The sequence below is a fragment of the Gambusia affinis genome, linkage group LG09 (genome assembly GCF_019740435.1).
Source record: "Gambusia affinis linkage group LG09, SWU_Gaff_1.0, whole genome shotgun sequence".
Taxonomy (NCBI): Eukaryota; Metazoa; Chordata; class Actinopteri; order Cyprinodontiformes; family Poeciliidae; genus Gambusia; species Gambusia affinis.
Window position 1 is genome coordinate 14,725,740 of NC_057876.1, and position 26,027 is coordinate 14,751,766.

General features: G+C 42.6%; 1 protein-coding gene and 1 pseudogene across 50 annotated transcripts in view; both read left to right on the top strand.

Annotated features, from left to right (window-relative positions):
- The window catches only part of LOC122836611 (protocadherin gamma-C5-like), a 249,501-nt gene extending 223,815 nt beyond the window's left edge, over positions 1-25,686 (top strand). For 30 of the 50 annotated variants that reach the window (XM_044126293.1, XM_044126305.1, XM_044126298.1 and 27 more), the window contains exons 2-5: positions 17,306-17,364; positions 18,271-18,324; positions 21,019-21,116; positions 23,077-25,686. In XM_044126293.1, the coding sequence (XP_043982228.1) occupies positions 17,306-17,364; positions 18,271-18,324; positions 21,019-21,116; positions 23,077-23,360 (495 nt within the window). In that variant the 3' untranslated portion in view covers positions 23,361-25,686. Of the gene's footprint in view, positions 1-4,067; positions 6,705-7,267; positions 9,910-10,840; positions 13,560-17,305; positions 17,365-18,270; positions 18,325-21,018; positions 21,117-23,076 lie in introns of those variants that run through there. The other 20 variants (XM_044126319.1, XM_044126318.1, XM_044126320.1 and 17 more) reach the window with 13 other exon arrangements.
- On the top strand, positions 402-2,855 carry LOC122836624 (annotated as a pseudogene).
- Positions 25,687-26,027: the final 341 nt, after the last annotated feature.

Below are 26,027 nucleotides of genomic sequence, written 5' to 3' on the forward strand. Positions count from 1 at the left end.
CCAGCACCTCAACCCTGAACAGCTACAACTTCAACAATATTTCTGATACGAAACATAAACTACTGAAAATGCTTTTGTTAGTAAAGCTTTGTTTCGCAGTTTGTTTCAAATTTATGTAAAGCACAGCATCTATATTGTTTTTTTGTTTGTTTGTTTGTTTTTTTAGTCATCACATTTTAAAATCAGCCGTGCTTCGTCTTTATTTATGAGTTCGGTGGAGATTTGTTTCTCCTTCCTCCGTTGCACTGATGCTGAGCTTTTCAGCACACTCGTCTTTAAATAAAATCCTCACCACTTTTCTTACTGGATGATAGAAGTGTGTAGTGAGCACCAATGAAACGCAAAGCTGTACAAAGAGATCTAGTCCCTCCCCCATCCAGACACACAGTCACAATCTCTACCTCTACAAGCAGATGGATGAAACGGAGCGATGTTACAAATAGACCTAAAGCAAACAAATGAGATGGAAATATTTATTAACCTTAACTTTGGAATCTTACATTGGATTGATATTTTACTACCATGAATGATACAGGCCACATTTTGATCACCTCACTGGAAAATAATTCTTGAGAGACCGGGATGACAAAGACAATAGGATACCGAGGCTGGAGATGGAAAGCAGTTTGGTGGCAGCGATTCTTTCTCCTGTGGACTACAATAGAAGCTCAAACGCGTTACACCATTCCGGAGGAACTGAAACCGGGTTCTGTGGTCGGGAATCTCGCCAAAGATTTGGGTTTGTCATTATCTGACATTTTTGACCGTAAGCTGCGGGTCGCCTCTGAGGCAGACGAGCAATATTTCAGCGTGGATCCGGGGAAGGGCGAGCTCGTGGTGAACGACAGAATAGACAGAGAGGCTTTATGTGGACAAAGCGCCAGCTGTGTTTTACCTTTGCAACTTGTTATTGAAAACCCCTTACAGATGTTAATGGTGGCAGAGCGGTTCCCGAGTTGGTGTTAGAAAAGGCTCTTGATCGAGAGAAAAAAGCTGTTCATAAGCTAAAATTGACAGCAGTAGATGGAGGCAATCCAGCGCTTTCCGGTTCCTCAGAAATTGTAGTTACTGTTCTTGATAATAATGACAATTTTCCTGTATTTGAAAAAAATACCTACACTGTCTCTCTGGAGGAGAGTGCTGCCAAGGACACGTCTATAATTAAAATTACTGCTAATGATGCAGATGAGGGAAATAACGGAGACATTGAATTTTCATTTGGTTCGAGGACCCCAGAGTCCGTCTTATCCATTTTTGAAATTATACCATCAACAGGAGAAATATATTTGAGAGGACATTTAGATTATGAGAAAGAGGCATCATATAAAATAGAAATATCTGCGAAAGACAAAGGAGTTCCAGAAATGGAAAGTTACTGTCATTTACAGATAGATGTTTTAGATATTAATGACAATATACCAGAAATTGTTTTGACCTCAGACCCTCAACCTGTGCGGGAAGACGCACCGAGCGGTACCGTAGTTGCTTTGCTTAATGCACGTGATGCTGACTCTGGTAATAATAGCAAAGTTACGCTGCAGTCAAATAAAGGTTCTCCTTTTGCTCTTAAACCTTCATTTTCTAATAATTATGCGCTGGTTACAAGCGGCCCTTTGGATAGAGAAAAATTCTCACAGTATAATATCGAGATAACAGCCAGCGATTCTGGTTCTCCTCCACTTTCTAGTAAAAAAGTTATACCAGTAACTATCATTGATGTGAATGACAATCCTCCAATATTCAATCAGCCCTCCTATAATGTGTATTTAAAAGAGAATGGATTACCGGGATCTATACTTTATTCAGTATCAGCATCTGATCTGGATTCTGGTGAAAACGCAAAGATCTCTTACTCCATACTGGACTCTAAAGTGCAGGACGTCTCTGTCTCGTCTTATGTTTACATTAACTCAGATAACGGGAGCATCTACAGCATGCACTCGTTTGACTATGAGAAGCTGAAAGTGTTTCAGATTCAGGTTAAGGCAAAGGACCAGGGCTCTCCCTCTCTCAGCAGCAACGCCACTGTCCATGTTTTCATCCTGGACCAGAACGATAATACCCCGGCTGTTATTTACCCCTCCTCCGCTGCCCTGGGCTCCCTCTCTCATCAGAGGATGCCCCGCTCCGCTAAAGCGGGTCACCTGGTTACCAAGGTAACGGCCGTGGACGCTGACTCGGGCCATAATGCCTGGATCTCATACAGACTGGCGGAGGCCACAGACGCCTCTCTGTTCACCGTCAATCAGTACACAGGAGAAGTGAGGACTAAACGCGCTGTGTACGAGCAGGACGACTCCTCTCAGAGGCTGCTGATAGAGATCAAGGACGACGGGCAACCCGTTCAGTCCGCCACCACCACGGTGTCCATCCTACTGGAGGACGGTCTCCATGAACCCATTTTAGACCTCCGACACAAAATGTCCGAGCCCAGCAAGAAAACAGGCAGAATCACCCTTTATCTGATTCTGTCTCTGGCCTCAGTGTCCGTGCTGTCTCTGGTGACTTTTCTCGTCCTGGCGGTGAAATGTATCAGGGGCAGCAGAAGCAGCGGGAGCTGCTGCATGAGAAGGAGCGACTGTGATGATTACAAGAACCCCAACAGGAACCTGCAGATTCAGCTCAACACTGATGGACCTATAAAATACGTGGAGGTCCTGGGAGGAGACATGATGTCTCAGAGTCAGTCGTTCAGGTCCTGCATGTCTCCGATGTCAGAGTACAGTGATTTCACATTGATCAAACCCAGCAGCACCACAGACTTTAAAGAAGTCATCAGTGTTCTGGACGCGTCTTTACCCGACAGCACCTGGACCTTTGAGAGCCAACAGGTGAGCTAAAAATCAATCAAATTTCAATAAACAATTCCACTATATTTTTACTACATGTTTAACGAGCATAAAAATCAATTGGCGATTCGTCCATTTGTTCCCTGAAAACTAAAGCATTTCATATCTTCTTCCTTATTTTTTTATTTATTTCTTTTAATCTTAAACTTATAAGGTTTAAGATTTCTTAATTTTCTCTATTGGACAATTCGTCTCATTGCAGGCATTAAAATATACTATGTTGCAAAATTATATTAATCACTTATTTATTCTTTCTGTTTCTTGCCATCTGTCGCAGCCAAACGTTAAGTTCTGACTGCGTTTCAGTGTTTCAGCACTGCTGGCCTGGACAGCGACATTAGTTCACAAAGACGGCTGGAGCACGGGGATTGGTATTGTTTGGGGGCCTCTACTCAAGAAACAATGAATGAATGAATGAACATTTAAAATGTTTAAATAACAGTAATTTATTTTCACTTAAGCCAAAATCGGTTGTTTGTTTCAATATGTTTAAGGACTTTTTATAAAAAAAATTTTAAAAAGGTTCATTAGGACCTGCAAAGTTTTGCAGTGCTAAAAGTTACACTTACCTCAATCAGCCCTTCAATTTAAAGCCTAAAACCCATCAACATGAACCAAAATCCATAAAACTAGGTGGATCAAAGGCACACACACACACTTATATTTACAACATATAACTGTCAAACGTTTGGATAATAATCTGTTGATATTTTTATTTAATTTTTAATGTCTCTCCTGGGCTTTATTAAGCTATTTTATTGTTCCTGTACATTTCATTTTTGTTGATTTTTTTTTTATTTTTTATTTTTTTTTGCAGTACAATATGTATTTGTAAAACAAAAATGAAAGGAAGAAAAGACCGTAATAGAAAAGAAAAACATTCTTTGAATCAAAACCTTTAAAGTGAAACTAGCTTTTATTAAGGTGTAGATCCAGAATTCATTTATTTATCACTTTATTTATTTATTTATTTATTTATTTATTTATTTATTTATTTATTTATTTATTTATTTATTTATTTATTTATTTATTTATTTATTTATTTATTTATTTATTTACGTGATGTTGCGCCTGCTGTGATTCCTGCTGTAGCTTCGTAGGCATTTTCGGCTTCTTGTGATTGGACTGATGGGCTGGAAGATGGAGACCAATAGTTCACAGAATTGTACAAAGAGATCTAGTCCTTCCCCCACTCGCTCTCCTCACAGCAACCCTCACTGCGCTCAGAGCCGGAGAGGAGATGCATTTAGTACGTCACGTCTTTATCATGCGTTCTGTTAGTCATACTTGACCTTATTGTCGAAGAATTTCCGTATTACTGAGGACTTCAAAGTCAGGATTACGTGGATGAATATCTTCATGGGAAATACAACATTGTAGCGGACCGGGCAACCGCCGTGGATGACAAAGAGAATGAGATATCGAGGGTGGAAATGGCTTGGGCTTTGGTGGTACCATTTCGTTCTGTTGAGGATTACAATAGAAGGACAGACTCGTTACAGCATCCCGGAGGAAGTGAAACGGGGTTCCGTGGTTGGAAATCTAGCAAAAGACCTCGGTTTGGGATTATCGGACGTTTTGGACCGTAAACTGCGTGTCGCCTCTGAGGCTGGCGAGCAGTATTTCAGCGTGGATGCGGGGAAGGGCGAGCTGGTGGTGAACGATAGAATAGACAGAGAGGCTCTGTGTGGACAAAGCGCCAGCTGTGTTCTATCACTGCAAGTTGTGACAGAGAATCCACTACAGCTGCACCGGATAGAAGTAGAAATAAGAGACGTAAATGACAACTCTCCGGTTTTTATGAAAGAAGAGCGGCATCTAAAGATAGCCGAATCTACCGCTGCTGGTGTACGCTTTCCTTTGGACACCGCGCAGGATCAGGATTTTGGCAGTAATTCGGTAAAGTCGTATACATTAAGTAAAAGCGAATGCTTTAGCTTGAAAATGAAGGAACTGTCTGGTGACCGACATGTTCCTGAGCTCGTGCTGGAGAAACCGCTAGACCGAGAGAAACAGAGCGAACATCAGTTGCTACTGACGGCGTTAGACGGAGGCAGCCCAGTGAAAACTGGAACCACAAATATCCTTGTGACCGTGTTGGACAATAACGACAACGTCCCGGTGTTTAAAAGGACGTTGTATAATGTTTCTGTGCCTGAAAATAGTGCCGTCGGTTCTGTGCTTGTTCAAGTTGAAGCCACAGATGAAGACGAGGGAGTCAATGCAGAGATTGAATACAGATTTGCTGACAGCACACCCCAGTCGCTGCTGTCCATTTTTAAGATGAATTCAGATACAGGCGAAATTATCTTATTGAACGCGTTAGATTATGAGAGCAGTAGTAAGATTGAAATAAGTATCACTGCAAAGGACAAAGGAATTCCAGAAATGGAGGGTCACTGTCGCGTACAAATAGTTGTAATTGACGTCAATGATAACGTGCCAGAAATAATGTTAACTTCCAAACCCAGTCCAGTACGAGAGGACGCAGCTAAAGGTACAGTGGTAGCTTTAATAAGTGCACGTGATCTCGATACAGGCAATAATGGCAATGTGGCATTAAAACTTGCCCAAGGATCTCCTTTCAGTTTGAAAGCTTCTTTTTCAAACAATTATGCTCTGATTACTGCTGGTGTTTTAGACCGAGAAAAAACTGCAGAATATAATGTTGAGATAACAGCGACTGATTCAGGTTCCCCGCCTCTGTTAAGTAAGAAAACAATTCATGTCAGCATCACTGATGTGAATGACAACACACCTGTTTTTACCCAGTCCTTTTATAATGTGTATCTGAAAGAGAACGGAGTCCCAGGATCTATACTTTATTCAGTATCAGCATCTGATCTGGATTCTGGTGAAAACGCAAAGATCTCTTACTCCATACTGGACTCTAAAGTGCAGGACGTCTCTGTCTCGTCTTATGTTTACATTAACTCAGATAACGGGAGCATCTACAGCATGCACTCGTTTGACTATGAGAAGCTGAAAGTGTTTCAGATTCAGGTTCAGGCAAAGGACCAGGGCTCTCCCTCTCTCAGCAGCAACGCCACTGTCCATGTTTTCATCCTGGACCAGAACGATAATACCCCCGCTGTTATTTACCCCTCCTCCGCTGCCCTGGGCTCCCTCTCTCATCAGAGGATGCCCCGCTCCGCTAAAGCGGGTCACCTGGTTACCAAGGTAACAGCAGTTGATGCTGACTCGGGTCATAATGCCTGGATCTCATATAGACTGGCGGAGGCCACAGACGCCTCTCTGTTCACCGTCAATCAGTACACAGGAGAGGTGAGGACTAAACGCGCTGTGTACGAGCAGGACGACTCCTCTCAGAGGCTGCTGATAGAGATCAAGGACGACGGGCAACCGGTTCAGTCCGTCACCGCCACGGTGTCCATCCTACTGGAGGACGGTCTCCATGAACCCATTTTAGACCTCCGACACAAAATGTCCGAGCCCAGCAAGAAAACTGGCAGAATCACCCTTTATTTGATTCTGTCTCTGGCTTCAGTGTCCGTGCTGTCTCTGGTGACTTTTCTCGTCCTGGCGGTGAAATGTATCAGGGGCAGCAGAAGCAGCGGGAGCTGCTGCATGAGAAGGAGCGACTGTGATGATTACAAGAACCCCAACAGGAACCTGCAGATTCAGCTCAACACTGATGGACCTATAAAATACGTTGAGGTCCTGGGAGGAGACATGATGTCTCAGAGTCAGTCGTTCAGGTCCTGCATGTCTCCGATGTCAGAGTACAGTGATTTCACATTGATCAAACCCAGCAGCACCACAGACTTTAAAGAAGTCATCAGTGTTCTGGACGCGTCTTTACCCGACAGCACCTGGACCTTTGAGAGCCAACAGGTGAGCATAGAGTCGCTTTAATGGTCGTTTACATAGATTTACGTCCACATTAAACACATTTTGTGAAAGTTAAATGTATCCTAACGAAAAAAACACTTTCTGCTGATGTCCGTTCCTGCACTCTGCTGAGTATTATTTTTTAAACCTGTGGGGGGAAAAGCGTCAAATATTCAGTGCATTTTAGAGCAAAGCATTTCAGCACTGCACTGCTGGACAGCGACCGTAATCCCAAGAAGGGTAGAGGATTCACCGAATGTTGACACAGAATTAATGAAAGAAATGGTTAATTTTATCATCAAAGTACAGCATAGTTGTACAAAATATATTTACAATCCTGAGTAATACTGAGTAATATTTATGGCTTTTTTTTCATATTCTCTGATGTACATTAAAATATCTCACTTTGCTGTTTCTTTGTCTTATCATGCATCAAAAATGAGGTAGATGTGTCTTTACTAGTGTTTCTCTGACTGGAAATCAGTGGTGGATGCTGTGAACCAATAGAATTCATCACTGTAGAAAGAGATCTAGTCCCTCCCCCCTGCAGCTTCAGCCACCACAACGCTCAGAGTGGGCGAACAGTCAGCAAATAATTCATACATTTAGAGCTCAACATCATGTCTTTATTTAATGTTTGACCAGAAATAGCTCCCATTACAACTGGATATGTTGCGCTCGCCGGATATTCCTTTTTTTCTCTCTCTTGTCTGCGCTTCTATGGAATGGAAACGGGTTCGTTTGTAGAATGAGGATGACAAAGAGGAAAGAACACCGAGACTGGAGATGGCAGGCGCTTTGGTGGCATCATTTCTTCCTCCTGTGGAATACAATACACGGACAAACTCGTTACAGCATACAAGAGGAGCTGAAACGGGGTTCTGTGGTTGGAAGTCTCGCAAAAGATCTGGGTTTGGGATTATCGGACATTTTGGAGCGTAAACTACGTGTCCCCTCCGAGGCTGGTGGGCAGCATTTCAGCGTGGATGTGGGGAAGGGCGAGTTAGTGGTGAATGACAGAATAGACAGAGAGGCTTTATGTGGACAAAGCACCAGCTGCATATTGCCTCTGCAGGTTGTAATCGAGGATCCGCTACAGCTGCATCGAATCGAAGTTGAAATAAGAGATATTAATGACAATTCTCCAAATTTCCTTTCAAACGAGATTTCTTTATATATAGCCGAATCGGCGGCTGTTGGTACGCGCTTTCCTTTAGAGAGCGCAGGGGACCCAGATGTTGGGAGCAATTCACTTAAATCTTATACACTCAGTAAAAACGACTGCTTCTCCCTGAAGATAAAAGAAATTGAGGGTGGCAAGGCTGCCCCGGAGCTCTTTTTGGAAAAAACTCTTGACCGAGAGAAAACGTCTGTTCACAAAATATTGCTGACAGCGTTAGACGGAGGAAATCCCGTAAGGTCTGGAACTACACAAATAACTATAACTGTTCTTGATAATAATGATAATTTTCCGGTGTTTGACAAAAACTTGTACAAAATATCTTTGGGTGAAAAAAGTTTGAAAGGAATAGTTATTATTAAACCCAAAGCGACAGATGCAGACGAAGGCTCAAACGGTGAAGTTGAATTTTCATTTGGGCCTCGTGCACCTCCTTCTGTACTGTCAGCCTTTGATATTCACCCTTTAACGGGTGAAATAACTCTGAAAGGGGATTTAGACTATGAGACTGTTAAGTCATATGACATTGATGTCATCGCAAAGGACAAAGGCAGTCCTCAAATGGAAGGCCACTGTCGTGTTCAGGTAGACATCACAGATTTTAATGATAACGCCCCTGAAATTGTTTTTACTTCTCAGCCGAAACCTGTGCGCGAAGACGCGCAAAGTGGTACTGTAGTTGCTTTGATAAGCGCAAAAGACCTTGACTCCGGTGATAACGGTAAGGTAACTCTACATCTCGCCAAAGGTCCCCCTTTTAATCTGAAGCCTTCATTTTCTAATAATTATGCGCTGGTTACCAGCGGAACTTTAGACAGAGAGAGCGCTTCTGAGTATAATATTGAGATAACCGCCACTGATTCAGGTACTCCACAACTGTCCAGTACGAAAACTATTCATGTCAGCATCACTGATGTAAATGACAACCCTCCTAATTTTTCTCAGTCGTCCTATAATGTGTATTTAAAAGAAAATGGATTACCAGGATCTATACTTTATTCAGTATCAGCATCTGATCTGGATTCAGGTGAAAATGCAAAGATATCTTACTCCATACTGGACTCTAAAGTGCAGGACGTCTCTGTCTCGTCTTATGTTTACATTAACTCAGATAACGGGAGTATCTACAGCATGCACTCGTTTGACTATGAGAAGCTGAAAGTGTTTCAGATTCAGGTTCAGGCAAAGGACCAGGGCTCTCCCTCTCTCAGCAGCAACGCCACTGTCCATGTTTTCATCCTGGACCAGAACGATAATACCCCCGCTGTTATTTACCCCTCCTCCGCTGCCCTGGGCTCCCTCTCTCATCAGAGGATGCCCCGCTCCGCTAAAGCGGGTCACCTGGTTACCAAGGTAACGGCCGTGGACGCTGACTCGGGCCATAATGCCTGGATCTCGTACAGACTGGCGGAGGCCACAGACACCTCTCTGTTCACCGTCAATCAGTACACAGGAGAGGTGAGGACTAAACGCGCTGTGTACGAGCAGGACGACTCCTCTCAGAGGCTGCTGATAGAGATCAAGGACGACGGGCAACCGGTTCAGTCCGCCACCGCCACGGTGTCCATCCTACTGGAGGACGGTCTCCACGAACCCATTTTAGACCTCCGACACAAAATGTCCGAGCCCAGCAAGAAAACTGGCAGAATCACCCTTTATTTGATTCTGTCTCTGGCCTCAGTGTCCGTGCTTTCTCTGGTGACTTTTCTCGTCCTGGCGGTGAAATGCATCAGGGGCAGCAGAAGCAGCGGGAGCTGCTGCATGAGAAGGAGCGACTGTGATGATTACAAGAACCCCAACAGGAACCTGCAGATTCAGCTCAACACTGATGGACCTATAAAATACGTGGAGGTCCTGGGAGGAGACATGATGTCTCAGAGTCAGTCGTTCAGGTCCTGCATGTCTCCGATGTCAGAGTACAGTGATTTCACATTGATCAAACCCAGCAGCACCACAGACTTTAAAGAAGTCATCAGTGTTCTGGACGCGTCTTTACCCGACAGCACCTGGACCTTTGAGAGCCAACAGGTGAGCTAAAAAAAAAAACAGCAACTATAGTGTACACACATTCGTTTACCGGCTCGCTTCTGCTTAAATTTTTAGATTTATTCTGTCCCTTAGTGCGTATTTTGAGGTTACGCGTCATGGATTTTATTTTGCGTTCTGTTTAGTCTATTTCTGAGGACATGGCTTAAATTGAAAAATAAGTTAAAAACTTTTTAGCTAGAGTGAGATTGAAAATAATCCCCACAACAAATAAATAAAAAAGGATTAACACCACAGAATGCATTCTGCATCTTTAAAGCAAATGTATTTTTAAGAAACATATTCCTTCATTGGAGGTTCTTTTTCCATATTTATAATTTTGTCTAGATTGATTTTTAATGCATTAATCCAAATAGTTGTATATTTTAGTTTGTCTTTTCTTTTCCTTATTTAAAGTAATCGAATTCTATGAGATACAATTGCTAAATACTTTTTACATAATTTGTACTTTCTTTTTCAGTTGTCATCCTCACAAACTTAAACTGGCCTTTTAAAATAATAATTTTAAGAATGAGCATTACTACTTTTTTTACGTGATCCTTATTAAGTCCAGATAAAAAGTAAAGTTACTGTAAGTCAAAAGGTTTTTTGGAAACTACGCCCTCACGCGGCAGTAGAGCACACAGGTCTCTGTGTTATTTGTTTAACATTAGTTTTCACGGTGCGGAGACAAATCTGACAGGAGGCAAATGTCTCATTTACTTAAACGCCCACTGTTGTGCAAAGAGTACCTTTTCATATTCTTTCTCTTCCATTTGCCCTTTCAAACTTCCTAAAACTTTAAAGTTTTGTTCTTTACTCGCCTCTGAAAGAGAAGTCACTGAAAAGTTTGGTGTGGGTGTTGGAAGTGTGACAGCGCTGCTCCAGCTTTGTCTTCCAATGAGAGGGCAGGCTTCTGTGGTCTCTCCCCGCCCATGGAGAGAGTGAGGCGGAGGAGACAGAGCAGAGTTTTGGTGGAGCCAAGGACAACTTTGACTTTTCTCCGTGATTTTCTTTTTTTTTTTTTCTCTTTAATGTCGGCCGCCATGACCATATTAAAGCTTTCCATCGCTTTGCTTTTAGAGTGGAAATGTTTACAACGAGCCGTGTAGGCTCGTTTTAACACTTAGTTATGGATACGTGACGGTGAAAGAAGTTAGAAACTTTCCCGATCCTGGGAGCGCAGCACAATGGACTCCAGGCAGAGGAAGCGCTCCGGAGGAGGGACGCTGTGGAGGATTTACCTCTATCTAGCCTGCGTGGGCTCAGCGTCCGCTGAGCTCAGATACTCCGTGTCAGAAGAACTAAATCCAGGCTCTGTGGTTGGAAACATCGCGAAAGATCTGAGCTACACGGCTGAGAGAATCGTCCAGAGGAAGTTACGGGTGGTCTCCGAGTCAGCGGTGGAGTATTTCGAGGTGAAACAGGCAACTGGTGATTTAATTATTAAACAAAAAATTGACAGGGAACAACTGTGCGAACTGAATCCAACGTGTTCGCAACAAATACAAATTATGCTGGAGGACCCACTGGAGATTCATCGCGTCATGGTGGACATCCTGGACGTGAACGATAACGCGCCGCAGTTTTCAACCAGCAATATTTCTCTGGAGGTGTCGGAGGCGGCCGCGCCGGGCACACGGTTCCGCCTGGAAAGCGCACACGATCCAGACGTGGGCACCAACTCCTTACGCACTTACCATGTGGCTACGAATGACTTTTTTACACTGAATGTGCAGACTAAGAGTGACGGCAGCAAGTTTCCAGAACTTGTCGTGGATAAACCTCTGGACAGAGAAACACAGGCTTCATTTCGCCTGTTGCTCACTGCCGTGGATGGGGGTCAGCCGGAGAAGTCTGGCTCAACACTTTTGCTCATTGGAATTCTGGATGTAAATGACAATGCTCCGGTTTTTGCCGAGACGGTGACGAAGGTGACGCTGTCGGAAAACGTTGCACAGGGCACTTTAGTTACAAAATTAAATGCGACTGACGCTGATTCTGGCAGCAACGGTGAAATATCATTCCTGTTTAGTAAATACACACCAGAACGTGTTCTCCAGCTTTTCACTGTGGACTCCAAGAGCGGGGAGATCCGTGTGAAGGGGGATGTAGACTATGAGAAGGCCGCATCTTATCACATCACGGTGCAGGCCAGAGATGGGGGATACCCTGCCATGGAGGGTTCCTGTAACGTCATAGTGGACATCATTGATGTGAATGACAACGCCCCGGAGGTGACACTGATGTCACCGACCAGCTCCATCAGAGAAGACTCGCCTCCAGAGAAAATGATTGCTGTCATAACCGCTAAAGACCTGGACTCTGGAGACAATGGAAAGGTTACATTAACCATCCCACCAGGTTTACCATTTAAACTTATTTTAGCCTTTGATGGCCATTATAGTTTGAAAACTGCTGGCAGCCTGGACCGAGAAACTGTCCCAGAGTACACAGTGGTTATCAAGGCGACTGATGCTGGCTCCCCACCCCTCTCTTCTCAGAAAAGTTTTGTAGTGAAGCTCTTGGATGTAAATGACAATGCTCCATCTTTCTCCCAGCCTTCATACTCTGTGGACATCCCTGAGAACAATTCCCCCAGCTCCCCGATCGCTGCTGTTTCTGCCACAGACTCCGATCTGGGTGAGAATGCTCGGGTCTCCTATGCCATCCTTCCCAGCATGGTCCAGGATTCGCCTATCTCTTCTTATGTGTACATTAACCCAGAAACTGGACACATATACAGCATGCGCTCCCTTGACCATGAGAAGCTCAATGCTTTCCGCATTCAGGTGCAGGCCCGGGACGCAGGGGAACCCCCACTGGCAACAAATGTCACTGTACATGTCTTTGTTGTGGATATGAATGACAACTCACCAGTGATTGTTCATCCCTCCTACCCAAAAGACAAAAGACTGCAGCTCACTGTGCCCCCATCTGCTGGCCCAGGCCACATCATAAATAAACTGGTGGCGGTGGATGCAGACAGTGGGCACAATGCGTGGTTGTTTTACTCGATCGCTCCTGGACCAAATGTTGGCATGTTCCGTATCGGGGCCCACACCGGGGAGCTCCGCACAGCCCGCAAATGGGCCGAAGAGGAAGAGGGCTATACTTATGACCTAACAGTCATCATCCAGGACAATGGTGACCCACCAAGGTCCAGCTCGGTGAACATCACTGTCACTGTGGATGAGAAAGCCACAGCCATCGATGTTCCAGTGAACACTCGCCACAACCACTTCTACCACCACAACGGAATGTCTAACATCACTTTATATCTCATCATCTCTCTTGCATGTGTGTCGGGTGTAGCTTTCATCACATTTATGGTTCTCATGGTGCGCTGCCTTAGGCACCGCGACTCAGGGCTGGGAGACTCTGAATGCTGCTGCTATGGCCGCCACAGGTCCAGCCGCTACCATCAGAGGCCCAGCAAAGACCTGCACCTGCAGCTCAACACCGACGGACCCATACGATATATGGAGGTGGTGGGAGGGCCCCAGGAGCCACACACACGCACCTATCGACCCTGCTACTCCACTATATCTAGTCGTAGTGACTTTGTATTTATGAAGACACCCATGCTGAGTCAAAACAACACACTCAACATGACGCTCAGCAGGAAGAACCTCATGAACTCAACCATTGAGGTGAGAGGAAGCCCTCCACAGTTGGGATTAGAGCATTACTGAGTTTTATTGTAGATCATTCTATTTTAGATGCCTTTTAAACATCTCCAAAAGCAGTTTTCATTCAGTTTGTTAATTTTGAATTATGGCAGTATAGCAAAATTGTGTCTTTGCTGGATTTTATGTGAGTGTCACTTTAGTTTAAAGATTAGTTTCTTCATGTTGTGAGAGGATTTTTGAGGTTCCCCTAATCTACACGGCTACTTCGTTTGAAGTAGAGCTTTCTGCAAAGACAAAAAGGAGAAGGATAAGACAAATGAAGATGAAAGAAGCTTGTTTAGCAAACGTCAAATAGAAAAGTAAAGGGGAAAACATTAGTGCTTCTAACAGATGGGGAGGAGGAGACATCCAGATGAAATGGGTCCTGCAGAGTCCACTCAGTGGAGTGGAGCCAGAGAGGAACAGGATGACAGAAGGAGGGATGGTGGGGGTGAAGAGGAAAATGGCCAGATAGGTAGAAGTATAGGCCAGAGAATAAAGCAGTCACTGAAAAACAGGAATGTGTGGGGTCATCGGCCCGACCCTGACTTCCTGTTGTCCTCTGAACTTCTGCTGATTGGTTCCAGGAATCAGCAGCACATGTGAAGCGGATCGTGCTCCGTCTGTCCTGTACAGTCATTACTATTGCTAGAGCTTTTTGTCTTTCTTTTTTAAAAACCTTTTTGACATTTTTTCTCCAGCTTGCATGTATAATATTCTTCCTTTTCATGCGAGTTTGTTTAGTCTAATCTGAGTTGTGTTGTACCCGCGGTCAGGAGGACGCCATCTGTCTCCCTGCTCCAGTGACACGTGTGGAATGAGGACAGCAGTGGAAAAGAGATGAAGGGACAGAAAACTGAAAAGCAAGCTTGGCTTTATGCACGTGTGCCACAGTGACAGAAGGCGCAGGCCTTAATGGCTTTAGAGCATTTGCCCTCACTAGGGGTGTTTATGTGCATGAGATTGTGCGTACAAAGCCTCAATAACAAGTAGTCCTGGTTGTGTGTAATTTTAGCAGGACCCTGGGGGCCGTAGTGCCTTCCCACTGCTCCTCTTTGTGTCCTTTATTGATCCACAGTGTGTTGTTTTGGCACAGCTTGTTTAATAATGTGTGAGTTTTAAGGGGTCAGAGACCTATGTTAGCAGTGACTAATGTTGTATTGCATAAAGCTGCTTTAGTTAATTTTCTGCAGTTTAGTTTACTCATCTTTCTCACAACCTAAACTTTCTCATGGCTGAGTTTTACTGTTTTTTCAGTGTAAGTGAGTTTGACCCTCAGAGTCGACCAAGATCATTTCCAAACTTTGATTTGTTTTTCATTCTTTATATATATATATATATATATATATATATATATATATATATATATATATATATATATATATATATATATATATATATATATATATATATATATATATATATATTACTGTACAAAAGCTGTCCTCTTATAAAACTTCACAAGCTATTTGATGTTGAAATGATAGTAGAACAATACCGGTAGAGTTATTGCAATTGGCATGATTATGTTTGCATTTGGTAAACATAATCACAAACCCCAACATGGATCTAATAAATCTCACCTTTATGTTGTGCTTGCACCAACACAATGGCTTCACGTCTGGAAAGGGAGTGTGTTGTACATGCACATGTTTCTCTTTCCAGATGTTGAACAAAATGAATTGGGCTGTTTGTATGTCGGTTCACACAAACAGAACAACTGGCCAGAGAAGTTTTTAGCCTGTATATGGGATTATTGTGCATGGCTCACACTCACATGCTCACACACTCGCTGGACGGCATTCAGGTATGTCGTGTCCTCGTGCATTTAACTTAAACCCACTGCTAAATCCAGCTCTACACATGGTAGTCCTCAAATGACATTAAGGTGTAACACGGTCAGGTTGTAATTAACCTAGAGATGCCTCAGAGCTCTTTGACTCTTGTACTTCTCCAATCTGTCTTTTGGAGAAGTACAGAAAAACACTGATGGATTCAAGGTTAGTGTGAATGTTAAGTGAGATTCTCGTTCCACAGAGCTCCATTAGTCTTGCTCTGAACGGAGTGATTGTGTCCTATTTGTCTAACCTTTATACACAAACCTTTATGCAAATGAATGTGTTTTTCTTTCAGACTAGATAAGAAGTAGATTTCACAGATAATCCTTTGAAGCCTTGAAATCTGCGCTACCGCACAGATTGCTTGTTAAAAAAAAAATAGTGCAACTAATAAAAGTTTTCAAGTTACTAATGGAAACGTACTGAAATAATCTTTTATGTGCCAAATAGAAATGTGTCGTTTTGAATTCACCACACCTACATGCAAAAACATAGAAAAGCATAATGCATGGAGAAACGTAAAGCTGCAACAGAGTGTAGTATCCCAGTATGGTATACATTTGGTATGATCAAAGCTATTTAGATATTTAGATATTTTTCTGAGTGAGTGTGCTTTCAGTCCCACTGGTCTGTGCTCATCTTTTATTCTTCCTACAACTCAGACAGACTCTCACACCCACGTATATTTGCACATTTATTGAGTTTGTTTTTAGCTTCTTTGCATGGACCCAGTCCTGTTATGGCTTTTCTATCTGTAATATTAACAATTGCTTGAGGATAGTGCCACATAGGGCCTTTACCATTTTTACCATTCCTCGAAATACATGAAATCATTTCAAAAGAAAGTTGAAATGAACTTGGTTCACTTTATTCTATATGCATTTCAAGGCACTTTTTAATTGAACGACCATTGATTCCATGACTCATTTTCTATCCACTTGCACATTTATTTACTATTATCCTCTTCTTGGTCATGATGTTCAAAAGTTTTATATTGTTTCTCTTCTGTGTAGGAATGTTTTGCTGGATTCCGTGTTTGTTTTTCCTCTGCTCCCTTGTTTCTTTCCGTCATTCCCTCGGGTAGGACAGTTCTTTTAATAATGCAGCACATTGGACTGCTGGAGCTCTCGTGTCGATTAGGCGGCAGAGTCTGGAGCTGAGCCAGGGTGTTTTATTCACCGCATCACTGCACAATGAGAGGAGCTGAGAGAGAGGGAGAGTGCAGGAGAGATGGGAAAGACATGGCGACACGGGTAGCGATGGACAGGAGTGCAGTGGGCTTGAAGATATTAATAAAGAATAGCAGAGATGCATAAAGAGAGTCCTTTATCTAGGTTTAGTAAGGAGCATGGACTGTTTTGATTTCAGAACACAAAGTAAATGAATGTCCAAGGACTTCCTGTGTCCTTTCACATCGACTAGAAATCCTTTTGTGAGATCTTAGCTATCTTCTGTTTTATCTTCTGGCTGCATTGATGCTTTTTAGAGTTTTACATCTCTGTTTTTTTTTTGGTTCACTGATCATGTACATTTCTTCTTGAACTACCTGTTTATTCCTAGTCTGTATAAACCTTGTACTGCAGTGTAAATGTGCTCCTGTGCTGCACTTTGTGCCTCACAGCCTTCAGAACAGCATGGCCGCCTGAACGTCAACACATTTGTAGCCATCTGTAGCTCTATGTTGAGCCTCATGTTTTCTGAATCACACAAAAGGGAACTCTTCCACAAACACACACACACACACACACACACACACACAGAGAGAGATTTTATTACATGCAGATGTCTCAGTTACAAAGCACACACACACACACACAAACCTGACAAACATTTTTGCCAATTCTGCAATGAAACATCCATTTCATGTTGCATCTTCTCTTCTCTCTGCAGCAAAAGCCCCCCAACAATGACTGGCGCTTCACACAAGGACAGAGACCAGGACCTAGTGGGTAAGTTAACTGAGACACACACACACACTTGTGCGCACACACGCAGGCATTTAAAGTGGTAATTAATATCAGCCCCAGGGTGGTCGTACAACATGAAGATAAAAGGATAAAAACGGATGAGGAAAGTCGCCTGCAGGGGGTTGATTTTGAAGTCACGACGGCGTGAACGTCTTAGTCTGACTTGGAGCTGCACGTTAGCATCAACTTTGGTCAAATATCCACTGAAAGATTCTGCTAGATGTCTCCAGACTCCTGAATGAGAATCTCTGCTTGTTTCCAGGCTGCCTTATAAAATGGCTGCCACAGCTTGCGCTCCCCTCCCCCTCCCCTGCTGTGTCTCTCCTCCCTGCTCTCCCTGAGCCTGTGCGCCATCACTCAGTACTGCTGATGAGCGACACTGACCAGAGCTGGGGGAGTGGGGGTTGGATACTGTGTTTATACATTTTCTCTATCTTCATTTTCCACTGACACATAGCCAAATATACCTTTTTTTATTTATTTTTTTTAGCCTTCCTGTTAAAATGCAGCAGATCAGGTGTGAGGTTTTTCTGTTTCGGATGTATAGTTGGGGTTTTTTTTAAGCACGAGTGTTGGTTTTAGCCCATCTTGTGTGGGCTAAAACTGTTTTCCTAGCAGTGATTGCGCATAAGTTGAATAAGTCAAATCATTTCCCTGACACACACCAGCTGAGGCAAAATTTGTAAAGCTAGAAAAGCACAAGACAGAAGAGTGTTAGATTTTGGCTGCACAGTCCAAAAATGAACATAAACTGAAAGAAACTTAAAGTTTATGCAACACAGTCAGATCTACAGCAGATTGTTTCAGAAATGTCCTTTTAAATCAACCCCAGCTTTCAGCTTAATACACAGTGGTTCTTTCAGTTTGTATAACTTGTTGTGTTCTTAGTCCCCACATGCCGTACGGTACACACATACGATGGACGCCGAAGAATGGGACAAGGTACCAGCTTAGACTTAGACTCTGTGCGGTCGCTTTCTGTCCTTAGCAGCTGATCAGGGTTCAGCTAAACCCTCTAATCCATCAATGGAAAAAGAATTGGATCCTCTCCTAAGGGCAGAGAGTGACTGAAAAAACCTTAGGTAGTGCACTGCAGTCGAGTGCTGTGCTGTGTGTAGTTGTACCTAACCCATAGCTTCTGATAGCCTCCCTGAAAGTTTGATGGGGTTTGTTGTTGGTCGATGTGCAAATAGGCCACAATGCCTGCTGTGGCATAGAACAAGGACTGTGACATATTTCTGTGCAGTGTTTTTTTTATTTTTTTGTAGATTTGCTGTGCCTTGTATGTGTGCTATACATTTGGTCATTTAAGTCCAAGAGCTCCTTTTTTCCTCTCCTTCTTTGCTGCCTTTGATGTGTGTCTGTGATGTTGTAGCCCAACACCACCACATGCAGCTTTTCTCTGTGACTTATGATGAAGCAGAGGATAATAAAAATGGATGTTTCCTAACATTGGAGAAGTCCTCTTCCGGAGGAAACGAAAACCTGCATTAAATTGCTACACTCAAAATTTTAGTGATGAAAAAGATTAGCTGGCCAGAGGAGGTAAAAACGTGTCATGCAAAGTTGTGGAGGGAAATTGATGGTCCTTTCTGGCCCACTTAGGACAATTCTCTGGTCAGGAAGTGATAATCCCAACAACAGGAAATGCTCAACAAACCACAGGATGTGATAAGTCTAACTAGATGTTAATTTAGCTTGAACCAAGTCTTCCTTTATTATCTCAAAATGTGTGAAGAGGCACAAAATGGTCGCCTTCACTGTGTTTTTTTCTCTGTCTGTTTTGCATTGTCTGCCTGGCACAGGACATAGATGTTTCTCTCCCTCTCTCTGTTTCTGGCATCAAACTGAGAACCACTTTCTTTTGCAGTACAAACTGGTTACCTATTCTCTGAGAAGCCCTTAAGTTTTGTGTTGGAATTTCTTTTTTTTTTATTTTGGCCATTTACTTTTTCTGAATATCCTGGAGAAGACTAATTTATCTCAGCACATAAGGGTATTTTAGGTGGTTTGGAGAAGGACAAACATGTTCCTGTGAACATCCCTTGTGTTTATCTCTCCAAGGTTTGAGGCACTTCAGATCATTTGAGGACTTTAGAAACGAGGCTTGCAATTCTTTAAATTGCAAGCCTCGTTAAATGTGTCATCCATCACATTTTTTTTATGTGATGGATGACATAAAAAAAAAATTAGACCAACTACAACCCTGCTTAAAATAGTCTAAAACACCTCAGTAGTTGCGGTACCGACCTCACCTCAGTTGTCTTGATTTAATCTCTGATAACATCTTCATGTGAGCATAAAACAACTCAAAATTCAGACTGCATGTAGTTTGAACCATATTTACAGGATCTTTTGCTCAGTTTGCCCATCCTCAATTTATATTTCCATTTCATATCCACATATTGCTATTTTGTCTCTTCCCACTTCCATTTTCATAACTGTAGATGTGATTTTGTAAAAATGGACTTAAAACTATTGTCCATCAATATATTATTTTTATTTGTAAACACAAATTGTCGTGGAAACGCCCAACTCCCATGTATAAATTCACATAATTTTGTCTCAATTTCTCAAAAAATTATATTGCATCTAATTTTAATTTATTACTGGCCTGATACCAAATTAGGGTATGAAATGACGATGGGGCAAAATGACCAGATGAAGGAATGTCTTTAGATAGCGCAGGTTGTCTGATTATGCTCAAAAACATGCTCCATGTAGCTTCCTAATAATATATATGGATATCTCAGGTGCCTAAAGCCTTCTCAATGTGCTGTGTATACATTTCTCCTTTAGCTGTTTATTATGAACCCTTTTTTCAACACATGGTCCTCGGCTAAGAGTTCTTAAGTGAAAAGTAAAATAAAAATAAAAAATCAATGTTCCACGTAGATTGATAGTTATTTTTGTTGCCAACAAGGAAGTCCCTTTGCTGTTCTGAGTTATTTGTCCAGCACTTCTAAAGCCGGGGTTATACAAATTGTATGCAAATAACAGAACGTCATCTGCATAGAATTATATAATGTATGCTACCTTTAAAAATAAGCCAAACATGAATACTTTATTTGCTGTTTAGCAGCAGTAGTCCAAGCAGGATTAGGGTATTGTGATCTAGTTGGTCTGCTGCACATCTGGGGAGTAGTTTGGTGAATGTCTGCTTTCTCCTTTGTTTGCCTCACATGCAAATTCTAGACTGTAAATAAACCAGGCTTTGAAGACAAAGTTTGCCCAGATGGAAATGTTCAGCGCTCAATGGGCGCCGCGTGTGTCACCATGTAGACTGCTATTTCCTTCATTAAAGAAGGAATCATTAAATATTTAGCCGGATTTACTAGAGGGCTCAGTGCTCACTGGTATACCAGTGAGTGTGGTACCATGAATGCACCAACACACTGCTGGCTGCTGTGTGCGTATGCATTTGTTCGTGCCTCCACAACTGTTTGAGATTCGCCCTGTTCTGTAAACTTATACATCCTTCTTGTTATTCTTGCTGAGTCCACCATCAGCTGCTTTGCTTTTACATGATAAAGCGCCAACTGTGAAGGCATTGTGCTAAACACACAAACTGCTGAGGGTCATCTACCTCTTACTTAGGTGTTCTCTGTTTTTTGTTATTTTTCTTTTTACCTCTAGGGCAACTGGAGGACCCGAGGTAGCCATGGGAACTGGCCCCTGGCCCCAGCCCCCCACCGAAGCCGAGCAGCTTCAGGCACTGATGGCAGCAGCCAACGGTGAGTCTGACATCTTGTCACCAGCTGTGTTTCCATTACTAATGTGCACAAGTATTTTGTCAATATTCTGCTAATGTGAAAAAAGAAACACACAATTTCGTAATTGCAGTGTTTCTGTTAAATAAGAAATTGAATTAAAATCACACATGAATAAGCTTGTTCACACAATAAGACATTAAAACACTGATGTAAACAGTTACATGAGATGCACTCATAACTCAGAAATGGCGATGGCGCTCGTCATCTATCAGTCATCAGAGGACATTGTTGGCGTCTTATTCAGGCGTTGGAGCGAAAAGGGAAAAGGGAGCAGCTACGTACTCTGCGTTTTGGGAAAATTGTAGACGGCAATTTTAAAATCGAGGTATGGATTCAACACATTTGAATAATACAAATTCTTATAAACTGTGCGATGCCGTGAGAGCAAACAAAAGCAAACCATCCTCCTCCAACTACTTCCTGTCGCCTTCTTTGTCGTTTTTGCCAGTCAACATCTGACTGTTGATCACGTGAGTCGTGTGATGCGAAAAAAGTGTTTCCATTGCAGGTTTGCAAAATACATTCATTCTGATAGCGCAGAAAATTTTTATGAAAAACGTTTTTGTCAAAATCGTTCAGTTTCCATTAAGCAGATTTATTTTTGTAATTTCAATTGGCACATTTCTATGGCTAATGGGAACGCAGCTATTACCTTTCTCTTTTCTATCCCTTTCCTGCTAGCCTTTGTTTCTCTTCTTGTGCACATGGATGTGTGGGAAGTGCTTGTTTGTGTACCTTCCTGTTTGCTCGGACAGCGTCCAGCCAGGCTCATTCATTAATAAAACCCTCTCTGTCCACGTTGGAAAAAATTCCGTTTTGAGGTCGTGTGGTAATAAGTACCCAAAGTCAGAGAGCGGACATGAGTACCTGTAGTTGTTTTCCTTCCTGCACTACAGTGTTGAATTTAAAAACACAACCAAGATGTGTTTCCACTCTACACATCCGTAAAGTGTTTTAACATAAGCAGAGCTCCAGTGACACTCAGAAACTATTGTCATTCTATTTCTTGTTCCTATTGTGCAAATGAACAAGAACACATGTAGAGAGTCATTATTATGACCTGGCAAGTATTTGATACCTCATGGAAAATATTGATCATATTCGCAGAAAGCAGAGTAAGAAAACCAATCAGGAAACGTACTAAAGTTATTGTTTCCAGTGTTATTTTAACAGATCATATTTCCTTCCCTTGAGTAACTCACACTCCAATCTTGGACATCACAGAGGATTCTGTGTGGATTTTATTTTCCACTGAAAGAAAAATCCAAGCTGAAGGAGAAAAGTCTGGTTAGATGAATATCAGCACAAGGTTGGACAGATTGAATAGTTGCAATGATCAGGGAGGAAAGGCTAAACAGCGACTGGTCATAAACACTGAAGGTCACTTTTCCTCTCGTTGCTTAACCTTATTGTTCCGTGCATCGACTGGAGCTAATTTTGTTCTCAGCATTAGTTTTGCTCTTTGAAAAGGATTTTACTAAAAATCTGAGAATTGTTTTGTCTCTGTATATGGTGTAAGAGGAGCTTCAGGATGGGGGAGGGAGCATTTGTGTTTCTGGCTCTGCAATGCAGGGGCTCTGGGAGAATTATGAGCAGAGCAGCTACGTCATGCAGTTAAAGACACAGAGCATGCCCAGTACAGACCCGTTGACACAACCAAGCATGCTTCTGCTCTTGTTGCACCGTTTCTCCTTTTATTCAGTGGTCAGCTTTTACTTCCATTCACATCACATCCATTTAGCTTAGGTATTACTCTTTTTTTCTGCCATGTTTTTTGGGGTTTTTTTTACTCACTGCTTCTTTTAACACTGTCGCCGTAAAACTTTCCAGCACTTTTAACACGTTCCACCCTTCTTCTCCTCCTCCTCCTCTGTCTTTGCCCCCCCATCATCCCCCAAACTCTTATCTCTGTTCTCCCCAGAAGTAAGTGAGGCGACGGCCACCCTCGGGCCCGGCACCATGGGCTTGAGCACCCGCTACAGCCCCCAGTTCACCCTGCAGCACGTCCCCGACTACCGCCAGAACGTGTACATCCCCGGGAGCACGGCCACCCTCACCTCCAACCCTCAGCAGCAGCAGGCTACGGCCCAGCAGGCCACGCAGCAGGCGCTGCCTCCGCCTCAGGCCTCGGCGCAGGCTGAGCCTCCGAAGGCCGCCCAGACCCCCGCCTCCAAGAAGAAGTCCACCAAGAAGGAGAAGAAGTAGATGCTGGTGGAGAGGAGGTGGAGGCATGATGAAGTGATGAGGAAACCCAACCCCCCCACACCCCACCATTAGGTATCTGCTGTCACATGGACGCTGTTGGTGGTTCTTTGAAGATTTTCTCCAAGAATCCAAATGTGCTGGAGGTTTTAGTGTTACTAACCCATGTTGTGCTTAAAGGTCTAGTATTGTTCATGTAATCTTTGTGGGTAGATATTTTTTGGCTGGGTATGGGGGGTTGCTGTTCTTTCCTCTCCCACCCCACCCCCCAATTATTTTCTTTAAATGAAAAAAATAAAATAAAATTAATGGACAAAGAGATTCAGTGTAGAAAACCTTGCTGGAATGACAAGGCTACACACAGCGATGTATTCAGAGATGAAAAGTTAATGTCTTTCATGTTGGATTTATTGTGCACTTTCCGAAAGTGGAAAGCCGGCTATTGTAAAGTTCGCTAGTTGCCATTCATTATATTCCTCTGTAGGGTCAGCCGTAAAGCAGGTATTACAGACTCTTCTGCATGCTCATTAAGGTTCAAACCACATTATGCTAGTTTAGAGTTGCAAACTATGCATTGCAAAAGCAAAGAGAGGAAGATTTTGAATCCTTGTTCCTCCCTCCAATCGCAGGTCAACGTAATGCACATGTAGTGTTTACTTGACAGAAAACGAGAATAACTTTTGTAATCATAGTTTTAAGGGAAAAAAAGAAAAAAGATATAAGAATTTAATCTTCTGATATTTTCTATGATCTGAGCATGCACCCGCAGTTGAAGGGAGGGGTTGGCAGAGGACTGTGGTGAAGACATGGCGCGTACTCAGATTTGTCCTGGTTACCTGTATCAAACCTCAGGACGAGTACAGACATGTCCTGCTGCCCTCCCCTCCCCCTTGCACCCAGCTAGTGTCCTTCCCTCACCCCCAATTTGAGCCAAACTATGAGAAATGCACTGTTCATATGCTGAAGAAGAGACTGAGTTGGGGTTGTAATCACTTCAATCTTTAGGGAAACATGTAGATGTGGTAAACTTAAGTGCTTAGGAGTTTCTAGACACTTTGTAAGCCTCTAGGGCACTTTCTTGAGGTGCTGAAAAGAAATTTCTTGATGTGTTTTCTTTCCTTTTTTTTTCCTTTTGGGAGATATTGACTCAATAGCATAAAAGGGGTTTGTTTTAAGATACGTTGCCATATATCTGTCTGTCAGGATAAAACTGCATGAAAAAGAGGGCAGCTCGCAGTCTGGGTCAAAGGGGAGCAAAAGGGGATCAGTGAGAGCTAAACCGATTGAGGTGGGGTCCAACCTACAACCTTTGGCTCTACCCACTGAATGTACAGAGGAACCAATGCTGGCCTGCCCGCCCTTTTTAATTTTCTCCAATGCACTGACCCTGATAGAGGTCAACAGAGCCAAGCACAGTCAAACTTGTTGGTGAAGAGCCGCTCCTTTGGGGCATCTTCTCCCTTTTTGAAATCAGTGGCAAACACGACCCTCTCCGCCTCTCACCTGTCTGCGTCCACTCCCCCCTCGTTCTGCGAGGCTCCCCCACCACCCCACTCCACCCCGCTGTAAATAAACACGAGTCCGGTTGATGGTATGAGCCAAGTATTTGTACAGCAGGGACCTTCTCCAACTGTCCCCTCTCAACAAGGCGCGGCTTACTACTGGAATGTGTTTGCATTTTGTTTTTCAAGAAAAATAAAAACCACAGCTTAAAAAAATTAAAAACCAACAAACAAAAAAAAAACACATAAAAAATTTATCAACAATAATCAAAACGTTTGACATGTTCTTCAACAGTTTGTGTTGCAATGTAGTAACTGAGCACCATTGAAGCCAACTAACTCTTCAGTGTAAATAAATGACTTAAAGATAACTTTAGATGAGTAAAAAACAAAGTGACACACGTAGGCTAGTTAACTTGTGGTATGTGTTGCGCATATTTTTGTGTTTATTTTTCTCTTTACTACCCTTTATCACCCTGTAAAGAAATGAAACAAAAAAAAAATATGGAAGTCTTTCTATCCTTCTGTAACCTCTTAATGTTACTTTGCGGTGATTTTTCTCTTGTGCATTTGTGAAATAATGCCTCTCATTCTCTTTCTGTCCATATGAACAAATGATTATAAATATTATATATGTGTAAGTCCGTCCGCTGCTGAATTAATACTACTCTATCCTGCTGTATTATCTTTCTTATAAAATGCTTTGCCCTCTCCCCACGCTACACCCCTGTGTTACTCTCTTATTTTTATGCTAATATTTATATTTCTGTTTTATTTTCTCTTGGACACTGACATTTCAAATAAAAGAAATCATTTGAAAAACCTTACATGTACGTTGCTTGTTTTACTTCTGTTTACAGTAAACGTAGATGAACAAATTCAAAGTAGGATTTGTTAATGCTTCTGTGACATTTAACAGCTTTAACATGCAACAGTGCAGGCAAGTAACTCTTATAAATTTGTTTTTAGGCTTTTATGAAAGATAAATGGAACAAAACCAAAATTAGAGGGTTTAATGCAACTTAACCAAGCTTGTGTGAAACATTTACTAACTAAAAACTAACAGCCTCTAAATGTTGAGGTGATTTCAGGTTCTTGTAAAGAAACTGAATATGAACCACTAAATCCAAACAGAAACTGTAGAAACACAGAACAAAGTGTCTGGATG